Source organism: Gopherus evgoodei, chromosome 1, assembly GCF_007399415.2.
Source record: "Gopherus evgoodei ecotype Sinaloan lineage chromosome 1, rGopEvg1_v1.p, whole genome shotgun sequence".
Lineage (NCBI taxonomy): Eukaryota > Metazoa > Chordata > Testudines > Testudinidae > Gopherus > Gopherus evgoodei.
The window spans coordinates 366,332,301-366,344,396 of record NC_044322.1 but is presented as its reverse complement, the minus strand read 5'-3'; the positions used below and the strand labels follow the sequence as shown (position 1 = coordinate 366,344,396).

At 60.1% G+C, this 12,096-nt stretch overlaps 1 protein-coding gene across 7 annotated transcripts in view; it reads left to right on the top strand.

Annotated features, from left to right (window-relative positions):
- Nucleotides 1–12,096, top strand: part of NCAPH2 (non-SMC condensin II complex subunit H2) — a 23,589-nt gene extending 11,493 nt beyond the window's left edge. For 4 of the 7 annotated variants that reach the window (XM_030535815.1, XM_030536295.1, XM_030536142.1 and 1 more), the window contains 16 exons: nt 1,147–1,218; nt 1,658–1,737; nt 2,601–2,755; nt 3,028–3,123; nt 3,495–3,631; nt 3,788–3,859; nt 4,184–4,250; nt 5,021–5,128; nt 6,903–6,956; nt 7,781–7,851; nt 8,150–8,267; nt 8,765–8,830; nt 9,508–9,563; nt 10,190–10,291; nt 11,337–11,486; nt 11,784–12,096. In XM_030535815.1, the coding sequence (XP_030391675.1) occupies nt 1,147–1,218; nt 1,658–1,737; nt 2,601–2,755; nt 3,028–3,123; nt 3,495–3,631; nt 3,788–3,859; nt 4,184–4,250; nt 5,021–5,128; nt 6,903–6,956; nt 7,781–7,851; nt 8,150–8,267; nt 8,765–8,830; nt 9,508–9,563; nt 10,190–10,291; nt 11,337–11,486; nt 11,784–11,921 (1,542 nt within the window). In that variant the 3' untranslated portion in view covers nt 11,922–12,096. Of the gene's footprint in view, nt 1–1,146; nt 1,219–1,657; nt 1,738–2,600; nt 2,756–3,027; nt 3,124–3,494; nt 3,632–3,787; nt 3,860–4,183; nt 4,251–5,020; nt 5,129–6,902; nt 6,957–7,780; nt 7,852–8,149; nt 8,268–8,764; nt 8,831–9,507; nt 9,564–10,189; nt 10,292–11,336; nt 11,515–11,783 lie in introns of all 7 variants that reach the window. The other 3 variants (XM_030535888.1, XM_030536047.1, XM_030535972.1) reach the window with 3 other exon arrangements.

Sequence of the window (12,096 nt, the reverse complement as noted above, 5' to 3'; positions counted from 1 at the left end):
CCTGCAGTGGGGAGGCAGCGGGGACCTGCCGGGGCTTTTCCCCGCTGGCAGAACCTGTCACCGCGGCAGGGAAAGGCTCCTGCAGTGGGGAGGCAGCAGGGACCTGCCGGGACTTTTCCCTGCAGGCAGAGCTGTTCATTGTGGCGGGGAAAGGCTCCTGCAGTGGGGAGGAAGCAGGACACCACACTGCTAAAAGTAGCAGTGTGGACGTGGGAGGCCCTACTTGGGCGTGTTTATACCCAGGGCTCAAGCCTGTGGGGGACTGTATTCTACTTGCCTAAGCCGTGTCTACGCTGCTAACTGGGCGTGCAGTATCTGTACTCTACACGCCACTGTAAGTGTAGCCTTATAGCATTCCCCCCCTTCACCTCGTGGGACAGAGCTCTTGGCCTCTGCAGTCCTCCAGCTCCACCCCAGAGACTGAACGCTTGACCTCCACAGCTCTCTCTGTCCCAGGAGGTGGAGGGCTGTCAGCTGAAGGGGGTGTGAATGCTTGCCTGGCTGGGAGAGCCTTTAGCAGGTGCACCATACAGCTGTAATGGCTAACCAGCAGCACTGCTTGGGGGAGCCTGGCGTGCCGCCCACGGAGGAGCAGTGGCTGCCCCGTGCTGTTTGTGGAGATGAAAGGTTCCCAGCTCCAAGGCCCCTGGGAGCGAGGGACATTTCTCAGGGCCTGCTGAGGCTCCCAGGCTCAGTGCACTGTGTGTGTGTCGCACTGCCTCTATACAGATAAGTGTATTAGTGAATTCTGCGGCTATCCCCAAACTCACTGGCCACCATGTTCTAAGGCATTTCTGCTAAGAGGCCAGCTTGCATTGGAAGGAGTTTGCCACCAAGTATCTGGGAGCCCATGGTCCCTGTGCACTGCTTGGAGAGCTCCCACTGGCTCCCTGCCTCCTCTCGGTCCCGGGTTCAGGTGCAGATCTGCAGAACTGTTCTCGTTTGGATGAAGGTACACTGGGCCCGGGGCAAGGAGTCAGGAGTCACTCCATGACCTTGGATGTGTCACTTCCCTCCCCTGTGGCCCAGAGACCTCGACCTGCCTTCAGGGGCGCTATGGGGATCAGCAGTGTGTGTCTGTACGGCATGTCAAAGAGACACAGCTCTCTGTGCGAAGTTCTCTGTCCTACTGCTCTCACTCTGCAGTTCCTCTCCTTGGATGACATCAAGGACACCAACGTGGTGAGCGTGGACATGAAGAAAGATCACCAGCCTAATGTAAGTGACGTGGTCCCCGTCCTTCATGCCCCTCTCATGTCCCTTCTGCCTCCTGATCTGGGGGTTTCCGAGACTAGAGTCTGCCGTGTCCAATGTGCCAGCTTGCGCACCACAGCACCCCCTCTAACTGAGCAGTGCTGTTAGGGGAGACCTCTGCCAGTGAGGGAGTAGTTCCAGGCATTCCTGCAGCCAGAACCCTCCTCAGCAGCAAGTGGTGACACACGGTCGGTACCAATGGCTGCCATCTGGCTGTTTGCACCTTGGCAGGAGGCTGCTGCCCAGCACCCAGCCTGCCCTGATAGCCCTGAGAAGCAGCTGAAAACGCTCTCTGTATGTGTGAATGCTTTTTCCTGGCTGCAAGGGCCCTGTCTGTGGAGTGCAGCCGGGCCTCTCTCTTCCCACGATGGGCAGCTGGGATCATGCTGTCCTGTCTTTGCAGACTGTGAACATTGTCCCCTTGACTCCGATGGCCCTGGTACCCCCAGAGGAGACAGAAAAGAAGGACAACCCTCTGTTCAGGTAATGGCTTCCCTCGTAAAGCCTTTCAGTCACTCCTCTGCTGCGATCTGCTTTCTATCTCGCTTGGGTTTTCTCACCACTGGTGGTAGGGTCTGGCCCTGCTCAACATCTTCATTAAGGAGCTAAAGCAGGGAGAACAGCAGGGTGAGGGAAATAATCCAGAGGGCTCCAGTGAGTTCAGAGATGTGGGCAGGACATCGCATGAGATTCCTCATGGGAAACGCAACTGGGGGAAGGACAATCATGGAAGGACAGGCCTGGCGATCAGCCAGGGACCGTCAGGAACGGAGGCGGGAGAGTTAGAAGCCAATCTGACGTGAGATTGCCATGCGAGATGGGCCACCATGAGCCTGGGCTGATAGAGGCCTTGCGTCCTGGAGCAGGGAGGGGATAGCTCCCTTCTGCCTGGCTCCGGGGAGATCCTAGCTGAGATTCTGGCCCCATTGTATTGGAAAGGGGGGGTCTATGCAGGGGGGGGTGCAGTTCAGAGAGTAACAAAGCGTTTGGGGTGCAGAGGGAGAGATGAGCGGAGCTAAACCTGTCCTGTCTGGCTAAACAGCAGGGGGATTTGACACCAGCCTGTGCTGCTTAGAAGAGCGCGGCCAGCCTGGAGACAAGGAGATCTTGGTCTCCCTTATGTAGCCCCACCCGCTAGGATCTAAGCCAACAAGAAGTCCTGTTCTGTGCTGGCTTGGGGATGTGACGGCTCAATGGGACCCAGCGGGTCTCTCCCAGGCCTTGGTCTCTTTCCCTTCTTCCTGGCACCCCATGTGACCTTTTACGAACCCACGCTCCGGCTGCACCTTGGAAACCAGCGATGGTGCTGGGTCAGAGCCGTTCTAACGCCCTCTTTCTCCTCTCAGCCGGAAGGGGGAGATCCTGGCCAGCCGGAAGGATTTCCGCATGAACACGTGCACCCCTCATGCCAACGGAGCCTTCATGCTGGAGCTGGCGGGCCTCTCACCCACGCAGTACTTCCAAGCAAGACGCCAGGCTGGGGACCTTGGCAGTGCTACAGGTGCAGGATTGGGCTGGGGATCTCCCTTACCCTCCCATAGCCACTCCAAAGACCTCCTGGGAGGGGATGTGGGAGGTGCAGAGTCCATGTGAGAGGCCGACCTGAGGGGTATGAGGGAAGTTGGCTATACAAGCCAGCCTTGGTCACCAACCCAGCAGCTATTCAAGGGGGGTCCTCAGGGAGCCAAGGGCTGAGACCCCAGTGGGGTGGTGCTTGAGGGACATCATTAACAAGTCTCTCCCTCTCCCCCAATTCTGCCTCATCCCTGCCAGGAGGGCAGACTGCTGCCCCAGGATCTGGAAACGCGCCCGTGGACGTCAGTGCCTGTGAGACTCCGATCCCAGTCTTGAACTTTTCTGAAAATGAAGGTGAGATGTGGCCAGTTTGCTGTGTGAGATCCGGGGTGCTGGCAGGCTTTGGGTGGGGTGGAACCCCCATAGCATGGGCCCAGCAGGCTGGTTCCTAACCACAGGGGTCACTGGGGATGCTCGAGTTCTCCCTGGCACCGGCAGCCCTGTGCTGTGCGGGGTGTCGGAGCCTATGTTATGAACGAAACCAAGTCTTGTTCTCTTAAGAGCTGCAGCCTTCAAAGGGGGCTGGTTTTCAGAATGGAAGGAGAGGTTCCCTCTCGGGAGCAGGGAGGGTGGAAGATGGGTGGCTTTCCAGGGGCTGTTCCTAAGCGGGTTGTGGCCCCATGGATGGAAGGGGAACGAGGAGTGACTGTGCCCCTCTCTGGTAGGCACTGTGGCACCAGACGGGGGTGGTGGTGGTGACGATGATGACGATGCAGGACGAGGAGGTGATTTCTTGTCTGATGCCCCAGAAGGGGGCGTGGAGACCAGTCCTGCTGCTGTCGAGCACATTCAGCAGCAGAAGGTAGGAGAAGGGCCGTCGTCGTGGGGGCGGCATGGGGAGGTGAGTCTGCCGCACTCACTCCTGTCCAGCAGTCTGGGGTCCCCACAGGCCCAGCTGATCACTCTCGCCTCTGTACAATGCTTCAGGAAACTAACTGCCTTGTCCTCTGCCTGCTAGAGTGCGCCTGAGGGCAAGGGGTACATGCTGCGGGAACGGGCCCCGGCCGTGGAGCCCAGTGTCCACATCAAGGTGAGAGAGGTCCGTAGGGACACGTCCAGAGGGGCAGCAGAGCCCCTTTGGCAGAGAGAGCAGTTCCCAGGTAGTAACTCAGCTGGAGGCTGGTGATCTGGGAGCTTCCCCACGGCACTGTGTATGCCAGGGGGCAGCTCCCAGTGGGCACAGGCCCTAGAGCTCATCGCCGTGGGTCCTGAACTGGCTGCCTGAGCCATGCTTTGGAGAGACGGGGTGCTCCCTGCCTGCTCAGGGAGGGGGACTGCCGTGGGGAATCGAGTGGGAACTGGCAGCCTGGCCATCGAGCTGTCCCATTCACCGTTCACTCACGTTCTGTGCCAGGAGATGTTGGATCCGTGGCGAAGCCTTGACCCCTTTGACGACTCTGAGGATAAGCCCTTTAAGAAAGGTAATGGGGGGCCAGCTGACGGGTGGCTTGGCCTGGCTGCTCTCCGGGTTTAGCAGCTGCTTGACCATAGCAGAGCATGGGATGATATCCTAGCCTGGGTGTTTAGCCCCAGGAAGCAGGAACCACTGGAAGGGTGCGTGTGCTGTGAGCAGGGAAGCCCCCATCTTTGCGCCTCCTGCTGTCCGTGGAGCAAAGTACCGTTCCCCCTAGATGGGGGTGGCTAGTGGAGTGAATGTGGCTGCCCCATCCTGAGCTGAGCTGTGCGACCAGGAGAGAGTGTCCCTGCCTACCTGGACCAGAGCACCCAGCCAGAGAGCGGCTGCAGCCCAGGCTTGTCAGATGTCGTGGGCTGCACTTTGACACCCTGATGCTGTAAAGCAAAGGGGTCTTCCTCCTTCCTGGCCAGCCCCAAACCCGCCTCCCCAGGCACCTGCAGGATTGCCCCGTGCTGGGAAGAGGGGTGGTGTCAGGCCCCAGCAGCGCGTCTTCCAGTGCAACAGAGCCGCAGCGAGTGCGGAGCTGCCCCTGAAGTGGAAGGCAGAGCCAGCGGGCACTGCGCTTACAGACCTTGTCCTGAGTCCTGCGGCATGTGACTGTATGGCTGGGTGTCAGTGGCTGCTAACGCCCATCCAGCCGCCCAGGGGGTCTCCCTGGAACCTGCACCCAGTGCTGGTGGCTGCTGGTGCAGAGACTGGCAGAGTCCCCCTGCTTCCTTCCTTTCCCCACCCACTGTGACTGCAGCTCACTCCCTTCTCTGCCCCCGGCTCCAGGCAGACCCTTCACGGTGCCGCGTGAGCTGGACGATGTGCCTGGCCGCAAGCGGAAGAGGTGGACACCCAGGAAGCTGCAGGACTTCATGAAGTGGTTCTCTGCAAGCCGTGAGTATCTTCGCTCCAGCTCTGCTCCCCTACGCTGCAGCCTGCTCCCTGGCAGGGCTCTTCTCTGCCGAGAGACATGGCCTCTCGACGCCCTAGCCTCAGCATCACAGAATCTCGGCTTGGAAGGGACCTCGGGAGGTATCTATTCCCACCCCCTGCGCAAAGCAGGACCAATCCCCAGTCAGATTTTTACCCCAGTTCCCTAAATGGCCCCCTCAAGGATTGAACTCACAACCCTGGGTTTAGCAGGCCAGTGCTCATGGCGGCTGGTGTCTGGACTCTGTCCTGGGACTCCCCTTGTTCTAGTCACATGCGACCACAGCGCCCGCCCATACATCCCAGGTTCGGTGGCCCTTGTACTCAGCCTGTCTCCTGCCTGCCGTTTGGTGTAGATCACAGGACTCCCATCCAGCCCAGTAACCCACACCAGCTGCGTCAGGAAGGGACAGGAAACCCCAGAACAGAATATGCTGCCTGGGAATTCCCCAGTTGGGTAATGGATGTTGAAAGGCAGAGTGGCCCTGTCAGCCTATTGTGATAACAAATTCCATTTAGTTCAGGCCGCCCCCACTCCTAAGGTCCACACACACCAGAGACTCTTGCATTGCCCAGTGTAGAGCTGCACTGTGGAGAATGTCAGGGGAAAAGGTGGGGGCTTGTAAGCCTGGGGAGGTGGTTTGAAATCATGGGAGAGGTCATTGTAGTTGGGCGTTCTCACGAAAATGATCGGCAGTGAAACACTTAATGGTGCTGACATTTAAAGTGGTGTCATCGTGATTCAGAGTCGGTCTAACAGGAGGAATGGTACAGAGCTATTGGTTCAGACTTTCTGTAGACTCAGGCAGAGATACAGCTGCATCAGTTAGGTGTGGTTTACATTGTCCAGGTTTTCTCTAAAGCTGAGGGCCCACAAGCTTCCTAAAAATGAAAACTCATTCTCTGGAGCCCTGTTCTGCTGCCAGGGGCGCAGAGCTCATGGCCCCTGCCTGTAGGGAACTGTTCTTAGTTACTCTGGTTTCTATTCCTTATATGTTGTTCCCTGCCTAATAGAATTGTGGATGTTCTCATCTGCAGATACATGTCTGGTCCTTTCTGAGCTCAGTAAGGTGACTGCTACGAGAGGGCTGAGCGCGCGGCACGTGGCATTTCCTCTCATCAGTGGCTGCCCTTTGCTCGGGTATCATGAGAGAGCAGAGAGCTGTGTGTGATGTGACCATCCCTAACCCGCTGGTTTGCTCCCTCTATCAGGTCCTCTTGCCGCTTTTCTCCCAGTGGTGCAGGCCTCCTTAGGCTGCCCTGCCTCTCCAGAGCAGGTTCTGGTAACCCTGTAACCGTGTTGTGGTACCAGGGCTGGTAAAGTAGCGTGCATGGCCACAGGGATCTTTGAGAGGAGGTGGCATCATCATCTGGCATCCGTGTGTTTGTCCATCTTATCCGGGCCCTATGGCTGTAGTAGTGGAACCTTGCCATCTGTAATATATCGCTCCTCCGCACCTCCGAGAGGCCTGGCAGGGTATCCTCCCTGCTGGACACCTGGGGACTGAGACCCAGGGACACCGTGACTCACCCTAGGAGACACAGGGAGTCAGGAAGAGCAGGGACTTGAACCCAGGTCACTTCAATCCTCCGTGGGTGCCCAAAGCACTGGGTCAGCCACGCATCTGTCCTTAATCCCAGCCTTACCCCCGATAATCTGCTGGCTGGTGTCCGACTGACAGGGCTATCCCCGCAAAGCCCGGCTGGCTAATGTCACCCGTTTCTGGTCTCTCCCCAGAGAACGACAGAGCTGACAGCAGAACCACCAAGAAGAAAGGGCCAACGTTCGCTGGTGAGAGGGACGTAGCTGGTGATGTGTGCGAGAGGCAACATCCCTTTGCTGCCCACTCTGCTTGCGCTAAATGCCCCTCCCCTCCCCTCCCCCCCCACCCAATCACCTCTGGAGCCTGCTTTTCACGGAGCTCGCAGAGCGAAACCAAAGAGCGCGTCAGCGGTTTCTCAACCCCAGGGCGTTCCTCCGGGCTTGTCTACACTGGAAATGCTCCAGCGGGACACCGCAGTGTAGACACTAGCTGCGCTGACAGGAGGGGTTCTCCCATTGACAGGGCCAATCCGCCTTCTTGAAAGGTGGGAGCTAGATCGATGGAAGAGCCTGTCTACACGGGGACTTAGGTCGGCTTCGCTGCATCGATCTGGCATGTGGATTTTCACACCCCCTAGTGATGTCACTTGGTCGACGCACTCTTCTAGCATATACCAGCCCTTGGCTCCCATGTGGCGGGAGAGCCAGGTGGTGAGGTGGAGGGTCGGGGGGGAATGAGCTTTGAGCCCTCTTCCCACCTGGACACACACATCCCCACCCCAGGGAGCACTGGGCCAAACTGGTTGGGGTGGGGTGCCAGCTGTCTCACTGCAGGGGGATGGTTGGTTAGCAGCAGCTCCCGTCCCAGGGCTTGGGCTGTGTGTGCCTGTCCTGGAGCTCTTCCTTCCCTCAGGGGCAAGGGTGGAACCCAGCCAGTTTGTGACTGCAGCCAAGCCAGGGCTGTGCCTGGAGCCCGCGGGCAGGAGCCGTGCCAGGCATCCATGCCGCGCAGCCCGGCTCCGTCCGACTCTGCCTGGCAGGGCAGTTCCCATGCTCCCACTGTGTCTTGGCAGATCTGGAGGTTCTGTACTGGAAGCAGCTGAAGGAGCGGATGGCCGCGCAGAGGAAGCTGCAGAGGAGAATGGTGAGGAAGCAGTGACGCTGGGGCACGAGTCTGAATGGGAGGTGCCCTCGGTCTGCCTGCAGAAAGGGGCAGGTTCCTGTGAGCGCCCTGGGTGGCACTTGGGCAGCCACGGGGATTGGCCAGTGGCTAGGGCACCTTTCCTAGGGCAGAGACCGCGTGGGCAGCCCCACCCAGCACGTGCTGCTTAGGGGCCCAGGGTGCCATGGTGATGTAAATCCGGAGGACGACTGCTGAGTGGGGGCCGGCAGGCACTCGCTCTGAGGCCAGCGGTGACAGCCAGGCCTGTTCCCTCTCCCAGGGGCTGCTGCTGGGGAAGCATCTGCAGGAGGAGGAGCAGCTGGAGGAGGCCGAGGAGGAGCTGAATGCCGTGGAGGAGGAGCGATTGGACGACTACCTGGACCATGACGGGGGGGCAGGTACTCCCGAAAGCCTCGGAGCTGGGCAGTCTGTGTACCATCACTGCCGCCCTGGGCACGGGATCCTGGCCACTGTGCCTCACTCCTGCCCCAGGAGATCTGGGCCGGTTTGTGCCCATCAGATGGGTGGCATTGGCTCCGTTGGGCCAACCCTGCTAGAAACTGAAGTGAGAATTGGGGCTGTGGCTGTTGCGCCTGCTGGACAGCGTCTGCTCTGAGTTGCTGAGCTTGGCCATACCTGAGCTAGACAGGCAGGCTCTGTGCCCCTCTCTGCCCTTTGGAAGCCAGCGCAGGATTTCCTGGCCCAGGGCAGCTGCTGTGTGATGGTTTTGTGCTCTCTTGGGTGGGTCAAGGACCAAGCAGGCTGCAGGGACTCCCCACAATCCCTGCTCCCTTTGGCTTGGTGGCTCCGCGCTCAGCACGTGGGAGCTAAGCAGGGCTCGACGTCCGGGCAGGAAGTTTCCCACGAACCTTTGACCAGAGTCCTTCTTCTGCAGATGATTTCCTGGAGCAGGAGGACGTCCACCCCGCAGCCCTGGAGCAGCTGGCCGAGGGCGACCTGGGTAATGTAGTCCTAGTAGATCCCCTTTCATGTCACAGACTGGTGGAGCCTCATTTATCCTGAGGGGCCTGTGCTGGCAACGTGCCTGAGCCTGGGAGCTCAGCAAGGATGCGTAACAGAGTGGGTGTTAGCATAGCTGGGCACCTGTGGACTGTGTCTCCCAGCATGCAGTGCTCCAACTTACCATGGAGCCTCGTGCTGGGTCCTGTAGTCTCCATGGGTTGTAGCTGTGTTAGAGAGGAGTAGAGCCCTACCACAATCCACAGTCCATTTTAATCAGTTTCATGGTCAGAGGGTTTTAAAATTGGTCAATTTAATGTTTTCTGATGTTTACATCTGAAACTTCAGGGTGTTGTAACCGTGGGGGTCCCAATCCAAAAAGGGGTCTTGGGGGATGGGGTGTCGCAAAACCCATCTGGCCTGTGGGTTCATCAAAACCTGCCTATGTTAGAAGAGTGATGTGTGTCCCCACCCCTGAACATGTACACGCATACACGTCTGCACATACCCAGCTGCTCAAGTAGCAAGCCCCATGTGCTTCCCGGGGACCGTGAGCCCCATGGCGCTGGGGAAGTCATGTCCCCGTCAGTGGGCTGGCAGGGTATCCGTGATGGCTTGCGCTGTCTCAGAGCGGCAGCGCCGTGCTGCTCTCAGTTATAGCTTCCCCTTCGCTTTCAGGCCCCTGCACGATCCCTGACTCCCTCAGCTATGAGGAGCTGGTGAGGAGAAATGTGGTACGTACCCATCCCCCGGGGGGTGGGCACAGGGCCTCTCTGCCTGAGCCTGGCTCTGCAGTGCCACCTGCCCATTGGCCCTTCTTGCTGCCTGGGAAGCCGGGTCCTTCCTGATGCTGCAGCTACGGGCTGTGGCTTTCCAGAGATGCCTGTAAATGTTCATTCCCTCCCAGCCCAGGAAGAAGAGGGATGGTGGGGGGCAGGCTGGATTGTTAGCAGGTTGGAAAGCCTCCACCCAGCTGGCCCAGGGACAGCATTGGATTCTCTCAGCCTTTCAGCTGTCTGACCCTCCATTTCTAGCCTGTCCTGTCAGAGGGCCAGGCCTGAGCTCTCCAGCAGAGAGAGGAAGCTGCCCTGCTGCTCCGTGGGGTGGGCCCTCAGTGCTGGAGGGCTGAGCACCACCACTCCCATTACAGCTGGGGGACCGTGCCCCTGCCAGCGCTGCCCCAGGTGTGGGGAGCGGCCACGTCTGGAAACGCTGGCATCAGTGACCCCTGCCCACGACTCTATTTCAATGTTCCCCTGAGCCCGTCGAGGAGGTGGGAATGAGGCAGAGCTGGGGCAGGGGCTGGAATCTGCCCCCCTCCTCCTTTTCCCTGATCCCCGCCCCATCTCTCCGGCCCCAGGAGCTATTCATTGCCAACTCCCAGAAGTATGCCCGCGAGACGGTGCTGTCCCAGCGTATCCGTGACTGGGAGGACAAGATGGAACCCAAGCTGCAGGAGCAGGTGGGCTGGAGCATGGGAGCCTGTACCCGGCTGTGGGGGAGCTATTCCGGGCAGAGGCCGGGCCGGGCTCTCTGCAGGGATGAGCCCCAGGGGTGGGTGGAGTATGCAGCAGAGGGCTGGGAGCGAGGGTGGCTGGGCCCGACAGTGGGGCACGCAGGGTGTTGCTGAAGGGAGGCTTGAGAACACATCCCCGTCCCCATGCAGCTTTGGCCAGAGCTCTCAGCCTGGCACTCTGCTCCCTGCAGGGAAGCCCATGCCTGGGTCCCACTCCCTGGCAAGCATCTCTCACCCTGCTGACTTAAAGGTGCTGCCACCCCCCCTTGCACTGCAGGCTGAGCGCGTCTGATTGGCTGCTGCCTGGGGAACAAACAGCGGCATAACCTAGATAAGAGCCCAGGGCTCGGTGGCTCCCGGCACTGTTGCTGCCCACCTAATCCTGGCCCATAGCCCCCTCTGCCAGTCTGAGGGCACCTCTGGCATCTGCTGATGCCCCCCAGCCTGGGCTCCCCCCACAGCTCTGCCGGTGCTCCTGCAGCCCCCCTGCTGTCCCGCCCTTGGCTCCCCCCATAGCTCTACTGGTGCCCCCCAGCCTGGGCTCCCCCCACAGCTCTGCCGGTGCCTCTGCAGCCCCCCTGCTGTCCCGCCCTTGGCTCCCCCCATAGCTCTACCGGTGCCCCCCAGCCTGGGCTCCCCCCACAGCTCTGCCGGTGCCCCTGCAGCCCCCCTGCTGTCCTGCCCTTGGCTCCCCCCATAGCTCTGCCAGTGCCCCCTAGCCTGGGCTCCCCCCACAGCTCTGCCGGTGCCCCTCAAACCCAACCTGCAGCCCCCCTGCTGTCCTGCCTTTGGCTCTCCCCACAGCTCTGCTGGTGCCCCTCAGCCGTGGACAGACAGTGACAGTTGTAACATGGCTTAGGGCAGGGGCTGCCTGGGTCATCCCCCGCTCCCCTAGGAATTGGCCAGTGTTTGCTAGTGGCCCTGAGTGAGTGGGGCTTGGCCTGGCCCCTCAGCGCTGGACGCAGTGTCTAACTCCTCCTCTCCCGCGCAGGAGGAGCGAGCCGCCTTCGACATCCACAGCTACGGGGACCAGCTGGCAGCGAGCTGTGGGCAGCTGGGCGAGTGGCACACCTTCGCCAGCCTGGTGGCGGGGAAGCCGGCCTTTGAGGTGTGTCGCTCCATGCTGGCCTCGCTACAGCTGGTGAGTGTCTGGGTGCAGGCTGCCTCAGGTGGGTACCCTGCTTCCCAGGGACAGCAATCAGCCCCTCCACCCTGCCACGGGGCGGCCTGCTCCAGAGCTACCTGCAGTTGGAATTTCCCACGCAGGCTGCTGCCCTCTACCCTTGGCTGAGCACAACTACCCAGGGTCTCTGCATTGCTGCCTCCATGTGCCACTCTGCAGGCCCTGACTTGTGCCCCATCACCGGGGTGTGCCCCAGCAACAGCGCCTGCCCCCACTCCTAGCTAGCCCCCTAACCCTGCTGTTGCCCCCCGACAGGCCAATGACTACACGGTGGAAATCAGCCAGCAGCCAGGCCTGGAGGAGGCGGTGGACACCATGCGGCTGCGCCTCCTGACCCAAGAGCGAGCGCACGAGCGATTCCGCACCTACATGGCCCCTTCTGTGTCAAACTGACAGCGCCCTGGCTTTCCGGCGTGCATGGCACCCCCAGGGGCTGCTGCGTTCCTAGAGCCCTGCAGATTCCTTGTGTATTTACTGAGTGTACAGCACGCCCTGTACAGCCTCTCCCTTTGCTCTCTGTCCCCAGGCACAGCCTGGGCAGTAATAAACCACAGGTGTGGTTCTGTGA